At 47.5% G+C, this 9124-nt stretch overlaps 1 protein-coding gene across 1 annotated transcript; it reads left to right on the top strand.

The window, feature by feature from the left end:
* The first annotated feature begins 2537 nt into the window (after positions 1-2537).
* LOC26529370 (sarcoplasmic reticulum histidine-rich calcium-binding protein) lies at positions 2538-8358 on the top strand. Its single transcript, XM_047012696.1, has 3 exons — positions 2538-3026; positions 6870-7333; positions 8241-8358. The coding sequence occupies exons 1-3, from the start codon at positions 2538-2540 to the stop codon at positions 8356-8358; spliced, it is 1071 nt and encodes a 356-aa protein (XP_046868652.1).
* The last annotated feature ends 766 nt before the right edge of the window (positions 8359-9124 follow it).

Below are 9124 nucleotides of genomic sequence, written 5' to 3'. Positions count from 1 at the left end.
CGCCAGTACTTAGGAGTGGCATCTTGGTACAGACGGTTCGTACCAGGTTTTGCAGCACTAACACACCCATTGAACGAACTACTAAAGAAGAGAACAAAGTGGCACTGGAGCGAGGAGCATCAGGCAGCATTCGATGCCGTAAAGGAAAGGCTGACTAGTGGCCCAGTATTGGCATGTCCAGACTTCACAAAAACGTTGTGCTCCAGACGGATGCGAGTAACATGGGATTAGGAGCCATATTGGTACAAAACACTGAGGATGGAGAGAGAGTGCTATCATACCTGTCAAGAGAATTAAACCCAGCGGAAAAGAACTATTCGGCAACAGAAAAGGAATGCCTAGCGATAGTATGGGCAATACGCAAACTAAAACCATACCTTGAAGGATACCGATTTAAAGTGGTAACAGATCACATGGCGTTGAAGTGGTTGAATAGCATAGAAAGCCCTACGGGCCGTATAGCCCGATGGGCACTGGAACTGCAACAATACGATTTCGAAATAGCATACAGAAAGGGAAAATTAAACATTGTCGCAGACGCTTTGTCAAGGCAACCAATGGAAGGGTGCAGAAGAATAATAGATAATGGTGCCAGATTAAGACAAGCAAACAACGAGTGTGGGTGGATTCAAGACATAATGGGAAAAATAAAACAACAACCACAGAAATATCCGGATTACATTATAGAAAATAGTCAGGTATACAGGAACATTCCACACAGAGCAGGCCAAGAAGAAGTGGTAGCTTGGAAACTATGTGTGCCAAAAACACTACGTAACCAAGTAATGGCCGAAAACCACACGGCAACAACAGCAGGGCATACAGGGAGCAGGCGAACTACTGCCAGGACCGCAGCGAGATATTACTGGCCAGGAATGCAACGAGATATCAGGACATTTGTAGGAAAATGTACGATATGCCAACAATATAAACCCAGCCAACAGCAGGCAGCGGGAAAGATGCTAACACAAATACCGGAAGAACCATGGTCTACAGTATGCGCTGACTTTGTAGGACCGTTGCCAAGATCGAAACACGGAAATTCGATGCTACTAGTAATCATTGACAGATTTTCGAAATGGACAGAACTGATACCGATGCGGAAGGCAACTGCAGAAAGTCTAGTTAAGGCCTTTCGAGAGAGGATACTATCTCGATTCGGAGCTCCAAAAATGGTGATAACGGACAATGGAGTTCAATTCACTAGCAGGATATTCAAAAAAATGTTAGAAGAATGGGGATGCCAACACCAACTGACAGCACCGTACACGCCACAAGAAAATCCAACCGAAAGAGCAAATAGAACAGTAAAAACAATGATTGCTCAGTTTACGGGGAAAATCAACGCAACTGGGATGAAAGTTGGCCAGAAATAACTCTAGCAGTGAATACAAGCCAATCAGAGGCAACAGGATTCACGCCAGCGTATGTAATACAGGGGCGTGAACCAAGAATGCCGGGTGCACTATACGATAATGTCACGATAGGCACAGGGAAGCAAACGATACCACCAGACACGAAGGCAAAACAAATGCAAGAGCTGTTCGAACTAATACGGCGAAATCTGGAAACGGCTGCACAGGATCAGGCACGCCATTACAATCTGAGACGAAGAGAATGGAGACCAGTGATTGGAACCACAGTATGGGCAAAAGAACACCATCTTTCGAACGCGGCCGAAGGATTTGCAGCAAAATTGGCACCAAGATTTGGAGGTCCTTATGAAGTGACAGGATTTTTGTCTCCAGTTATATGTAAATTACGGCACAAAGAAACAGGAAAAACCAGGCAAGCACATATCAGCCAGATGAAAGAGCAAATAAGTGAACAGACAGATGTCAATAAAATAGATGAACAATGAGTATGGACGAATCTGATGACATGGCAGCGAGAAATCTGCACAGACCGGCCGGCTGGGCAGAAATCTCAAAAACATGACACAGAGCCAAAAATCTCAAAGTGCATCAAAATTGACAAAATCACGTAACAAAAAAAAAAAAACGTAAAACAAAAGAATCACAAAGTGCATAAATAAGAACAAGCAGAACAGCAAAGTCACAAACCGCATACCGGAACAAGATAAATATATGCGGACATCATATACATACAGTCAGGCAAATATGCATGAGCAAATAGTTAAAAAAAAAAAAAAAAAAAAACGATCACACAATCAAAGAGAGCCAAAACCTACACATGCGCACGATAGTACACATGTAATGGTATGAGTGCACAAAGAGAAAACAAAAGGAAAGAGAGGGGAACACACATACACATGCGCATAAGAGTGAGCATGTAATCGTGCAGCATCGGGACATACACACACATGCGCGCGTTAATACATTAGTATTAGTGGAGAATTGCAGGGGCATTAGAATATTCGGCATCGATAGTTAAAATAGAGAATCCAGAGTTTTGAATAACGGTAAAAATTTGACAAATATCAAAGATGCGAAGTTTCCTGCATGCAGAAATCCTAAGCAAGAGTCACTCAAAGTTTAACACTCGGCGAGTAATCAAAAAAAAAAAAAGGAATAATCATGAACGCATTTAATGCAAATTTTGGCCAGGATGAAGGCGTAGCTCGACGAGGTGCGGCACCGCGGGCCAATATGGAACGCGGTGACTGGCATCGGTCCGATGAGGAGTCCGACGACGATGAGCCGGATATGATGGATCCGGTAATCGCCGCCTCATCGGACGAGGAGAACGATGAGGACGTAGAGGACAGTGGCTACGGGTCAGAAGAGAGCGAGGCAGAGTCGGCGGTGAATCCGGGCCACCAGGAGGAGGAAGAAGACGACGAGATGTGGAGAGAGCTGGACGAGGCGGTAGCCATGATGGAGAACGAAGTGGCGGATGAAGCTAGCAGCGGCCGAAGCAGCCCAAATGAGTATGCGCCGTGGGATCAGGAAGAAATACCTGAGCCACCGGCACAAGCATGGGAGCCAGCACGGCCGCCGACGCCGTTTCGTATGGTGGACTACATGTCCGAAGCCAGCGAATCGGAAGAGGAGGCCGTGGAGGGTGTGGGTGAGGCTGAAGGAGTGGCCAGCCAAACGCCTGGAAATGTCGAAAATGTGGTGCCAGGCGACGCATGTTGGCAACACATGTGGGTGTGCCAACAAATAGAAAACCTAAGAGCGGCAGACAGGGCACGGCAGGAGGCGGAACGATTTACCCAGGCCAGGGAACGGCTGGCGATGGCAATGCTACAGCAACAGCAACAGCAGCAACAATTGCAGCAACAACAGCAACAGCAGCAACAATGGCAGCAACAACAACAGCAACAACAACTGCAGCAGCAACAATTGCAGCAACAACAGCAACAGCAGCGACAATGGCAGCAACAACAACAGCAACAACAACTGCAGCAGCAACAATTGCAGCAACAACAACAACAGCAGCAACAATGGCAGCAACAACAACAGCAACAACAACTGCAGCAGCAACAATTGCAGCAACAACAGCAACAGCAGCAACAATGGCAGCAACAACAACAGCAACAACAACTGCAGCAGCAACAACAACAGCAGCAACAACAACAGCAGCAGCAACAGCAACAACAGCAGCAGCAGCAGCAACTGCAACAACAGCAGCAGCAACAGCAACAACAACAACATCAGCAGCAACAGCAACAACAGCAGCAACAGCAACAACAACACGAGATAGAATATCAAGAGTGCCCATGGGGGTGGCCAAGACCGGCACTAAATAGGCAAGTGTCCGCACCCATGGGGCACCACACCAGTACTCGGCCAATATTGGCCCGGCAGCTATCATGCCCAGTGCCGTACGGGCACGAAAGGTATGAGGCAGTGCCAGAAGAAGAATGGCCAGAAAGGGTGGTGGATGTTGTGGGCCAAATGGCCCAGCACGAAGGACCACGAGTAGTAAGATTAGTGTGGGCGGGTCAAACGAGGTATAGGATTAGGATAGCGCAGGGGGTAGTCCGGGTATATAGGGAAAGGAGGGTATAATAAGTAGGATAATTAGATGTAAGTAGGAAAAAAAGATGCGGAACGGGCCAAGAAGAAAAAAAAGGGGAACAAACAATGAAAAGATGCCCTAATCCGACAACATTTAAGAAAAGATACTCAGTAATCGCCAACGTTAGAAGATGCCAATTGGCCAATAAAAGATGCGAGCTGAGTCCCAAAAAAAAAAAAAGGCACAAAACAAGCACAAGACAAGCCAAAACCAAAGAAAAACACAAAATAAGCAAAACACAAAAAAAAAAACACAGGCCAAAGCTACAAATGCAAACATATTAAATGCACAAATACGAGAATAGAAAATACACATACAGAAAACAAGCATAAGGTACAAGGGACAGGGGAGGGCAAATCCCTCCCGAAGAAGGGGGGGAGTGTGAGGAACATTATATACACAAGAATAATGTCCCACACAACAAACAAGCTACAACAAACAAGATACAAACAGCCAGATACAAACGCAGCCAAGACACAAACTAAGTATAAGAGTGAGATCGGATGTGAATGATCAAATAAACAAGGCCAGCCGAACATTGCCGATCGAACCCCACGCAACCGCTGGCGATTTCGTACAAGCGGGAAGATGCGTGGGAGACATAATGCGATAAGTTCGGTCGTATAAGAGCCAATACAAGAGGCCGGCCGAATAGTGCCGATCGAACCCCACGCAACCGCTGGCGATTTTCGTACAAGCGGGAAGATGCGTGGGAGACATAATGCGATAAGTTCGGTCGTATAAGAGCCAATGCAAGAGGCCGGTCGAACATGGCCGATCGGACCCCACGGAACCGCTGGCGATTTCGTACAAGCGGGAAGATGCGTGGGAGACATAATGCGATAAGTTCGGTCGTATAAGAGCCAATACAAGAGGCCGGCCGAATAGTGCCGATCGAACCCCACGCAACCGCTGGCGATTTCGTACAAGCGGGAAGATGCGTGGGAGACATAATGCGATAAGTTCGGTCGTATAAGAGCCAATACAAGAGGCCGGCCGAATAGTGCCGATCGAACCCCACGCAACCGCTGGCGATTTTCGTACAAGCGGGAAGATGCGTGGGAGACATAATGCGATAAGTTCGGTCGTATAAGAGCCAATGCAAGAGGCCGGTCGAACATGGCCGATCGGACCCCACGCAACCGCTGGCGATTTCGTACAAGCGGGAAGATGCGTGGGAAACATAATACGATAAGTTCGGTCGTATAAGAGTAATTGGAACCCGGCTTGACTGCATAATTGCACACAAAAGGGGGCATTGGCCTACTTATGCAAATTAAGAGCACAGAGAGGCAAATATGAGTGCATGCATTAGAATACGCTGAATAAATGTACATGCATGTCACACGTACACTATGCGTGAGGGAGAGTATCGATGACCAATAGCGTACTCTCTGCCTACGTCACGCTCATGAGAATGAAAGCAGTTAGATTGCGAGCAGCCAAAATCTGGTGAGCGAGAGAAAATGAAAGTGAGGGCCAAGCAAGCCCATGAGACGGGTGCGGGGTATGCATGCTTTGTATGAAGCAATAATGGTTTATGGATATGTGGGGGGAATATGCAAGCCGAAGGGGGAGGGATGAGGCCATGGGGAAGCCCTCTATCTGATGGATGCGAGATGCGTATGAAAGTGTATTTGCATGGGGAATTAAATAATGCAATATATTAAATTAATCAGGCTAATTATGTTTAAACGATAATTTTAGTTAATACAATTAGTATATATGTATGTAAATATCAATATTGAGCAAATATGGGTGAAATTGGGTATGACGAGTGGATCAAAGGGAGCGACGGGCGACGGCAGCGCTGGCAGAGAAAGCAGAGAGAGTCAACGGGATATGAAGGGCGGCCAATAGAAAGGCGACGCCAATGCGTGAAAGTGATGGAAGCACGTAGATACAAGGGAGCTAGACAAGGACAAAGAAATAAATGGGCGCTCAGCCACAAAGAAAGTGGACATATGCGCAAAGGATTTACGGGACTTTCACCACGCATAGCAACAAGTGGATGCGTGGGTGAAAGCAGAGGGCCGATGGAAATGTACCAGCTGTATAGCGGTACTACACCAAGATATTCCTGAGGCCGGGGGAATTGCCTATATAAAGGCAACGCCCATCAAACGAGGGATCAAGTCATCAAGTCGTGATCAAGTAACAAGTAATTAAGGCCTTACGAGTAACCTTAAGAACTTATCAAGGAAACAGAAGGAGCAAAGGAAAAACAAGGAACTATACAGGCCTTACGAGTAACCTGTACAGTTTATTTCGACAGCAACAAATCCTTAAATAAGGATAGTAAACACCGCACCCAAGCTAGAGCGAGTTGGAGAGAAGCCAAGCATTTCCAGGAGTATCCAAAGTCAGTGGTAGGCACGAGGATATATCCTACTGCCGGAAATTCCAGGATCTATATATCCTGACGATCACCAATTGCTGAGGAACATCCTGCTTCGTGATAGTAGCTACGGGATTTATCCCAGAACCTAAAAGCGAAAGCCATCTCAACAAGCATAGCGAAAGGGGTGCAGAGGTGTGAGCACCAACCAAGCGCAGGATACAGGCCGAGACAACGACCCGCAACGGTTGCAGGAGCAAAAGGAAGGCAAGAAGGGACGACGAGGGATTGCGAAGTGATTCGACAACGCTGTCCAAGCCCAGACCTACCGTAGAGAAACTTGTCATAACCAATCAAGCCCATAAAACGATCGCAAATAAACGTAGTATAAAAAACCAAATCAATAAACAAAGCTGTTTCTGATTTCACCGGGGCACAAAATAAATTTTGTTGTGCCGAACCTAGCCCACGAGATATTATAAATATCCCGAAGGACGAGAAAGGATCGTTACAACTGGCGCCCAACGTGGGGTCCGATGAGGAGTCCGACGACGATGAGCCGGATATGATGGATCCGGTAATCGCCGCCTCATCGGACGAGGAGAACGATGAGGACGTAGAGGACAGAGGCTACGGGTCAGAAGAGAGCGAGGCAGAGTCGGCGGTGAATCCGGGCCACCAGGAGGAGGAAGAAGACGACGAGATGTGGAGAGAGCTGGACGAGGCGGTAGCCATGATGGAGAACGAAGTGGCGGATGAAGCTAGCAGCGGCCGAAGCAGCCCAAATGAGTATGCGCCGTGGGATCAGGAAGAAATACCTGAGCCACCGGCACAAGCATGGGAGCCAGCACGGCCGCCGACGCCGTTTCGTATGGTGGACTACATGTCCGAAGCCAGCGAATCGGAAGAGGAGGCCGTGGAGGGTGTGGGTGAGGCTGAAGGAGTGGCCAGCCAAACGCCTGGAAATGTCGAAAATGTGGTGCCAGGCGACGCATGTTGGCAACACATGTGGGTGTGCCAACAAATAGAAAACCTAAGAGCGGCAGACAGGGCACGGCAGGAGGCGGAACGATTTACCCAGGCCAGGGAACGGCTGGCGATGGCAATGCTACAGCAACAGCAACAGCAGCAACAACTGCAGCAGCAACAATTGCAGCAACAACAGCAACAGCAGCGACAATGGCAGCAACAACAACAGCAACAACAACTGCAGCAGCAACAATTGCAGCAACAACAGCAACAGCAGCAACAATGGCAGCAACAACAACAGCAACAACAACTGCAGCAGCAACAATTGCAGCAACAACAGCAACAGCAGCGACAATGGCAGCAACAACAACAGCAACAACAACTGCAGCAGCAACAATTGCAGCAACAACAGCAACAGCAGCAACAATGGCAGCAACAACAACAGCAACAACAACTGCAGCAGCAACAATTGCAGCAACAACAGCAACAGCAGCAACAATGGCAGCAACAACAACAGCAACAACAACTGCAGCAGCAACAACAACAGCAGCAACAACAACAGCAGCAGCAACAACAGCATCAGCAACAGCAACAGCAGCAACGAATGCAACAGCAACAGCAACAGCAGCAACAATTGCAGCAACAACAACAACAGCAACAACAACAACAGCAGCAACAACAACAGCAGCAGCAACAACAGCAACAGCAACAACAACAGCAGCAGCAACAGCAACAACAGCAGCAGCAGCAGCAACTGCAACAACAGCAGCAGCAACAGCAACAACAACAACATCAGCAGCAACAGCAACAACAGCAGCAACAGCAACAACAACACGAGATAGAATATCAAGAGTGCCCATGGGGGTGGCCAAGACCGGCACTAAATAGGCAAGTGTCCGCACCCATGGGGCACCACACCAGTACTCGGCCAATATTGGCCCGGCAGCTATCATGCCCAGTGCCGTACGGGCACGAAAGGTATGAGGCAGTGCCAGAAGAAGAATGGCCAGAAAGGGTGGTGGATGTTGTGGGCCAAATGGCCCAGCACGAAGGACCACGAGTAGTAAGATTAGTGTGGGCGGGTCAAACGAGGTATAGGATTAGGATAGCGCAGGGGGTAGTCCGGGTATATAGGGAAAGGAGGGTATAATAAGTAGGATAATTAGATGTAAGTAGGAAAAAAAAGATGCGGAACGGGCCAAGAAGAAAAAAAAGGGGAACAAACAATGAAAAGATGCCCTAATCCGACAACATTTAAGAAAAGATACTCAGTAATCGCCAACGTTAGAAGATGCCAATTGGCCAATAAAAGATGCGAGCTGAGTCCCAAAAAAAAAAGGCACAAAACAAGCACAAGACAAGCCAAAACCAAAGAAAAACACAAAATAAGCAAAACACAAAAAAAAAAAACACAGGCCAAAGCTACAAATGCAAACATATTAAATGCACAAATACGAGAATAGAAAATACACATACAGAAAACAAGCACAAGGTACAAGGGACAGGGGAGGGCAAATCCCTCCCGAAGAAGGGGGGAGTGTGAGAACATTATATACACAAGAATAATGTCCCACACAACAAACAAGCTACAACAAACAAGATACAAACAGCCAGATACAAACGCAGCCAAGACACAAACTAAAGTATAAGAGTGAGATCGGATGTGAATGATCAAATAAACAAGGCCAGCCGAACATTGCCGATCGAACCCCACGCAACCGCTGGCGATTTCGTACAAGCGGGAAGATGCGTGGGAGACATAATGCGATAAGTTCGGTCGTATAAGAGCCAATACAAGAGGCCGGCCGAATAGTGCCGATCGAACCCCAC

The sequence above is a fragment of the Drosophila willistoni genome, unplaced genomic scaffold (genome assembly GCF_018902025.1).
Source record: "Drosophila willistoni isolate 14030-0811.24 unplaced genomic scaffold, UCI_dwil_1.1 Seg212, whole genome shotgun sequence".
Classification (NCBI taxonomy): domain Eukaryota; kingdom Metazoa; phylum Arthropoda; class Insecta; order Diptera; family Drosophilidae; genus Drosophila; species Drosophila willistoni.
Note: the sequence above shows the minus strand (reverse complement) of the source record. Positions and strands in the feature narration are given on the sequence as shown.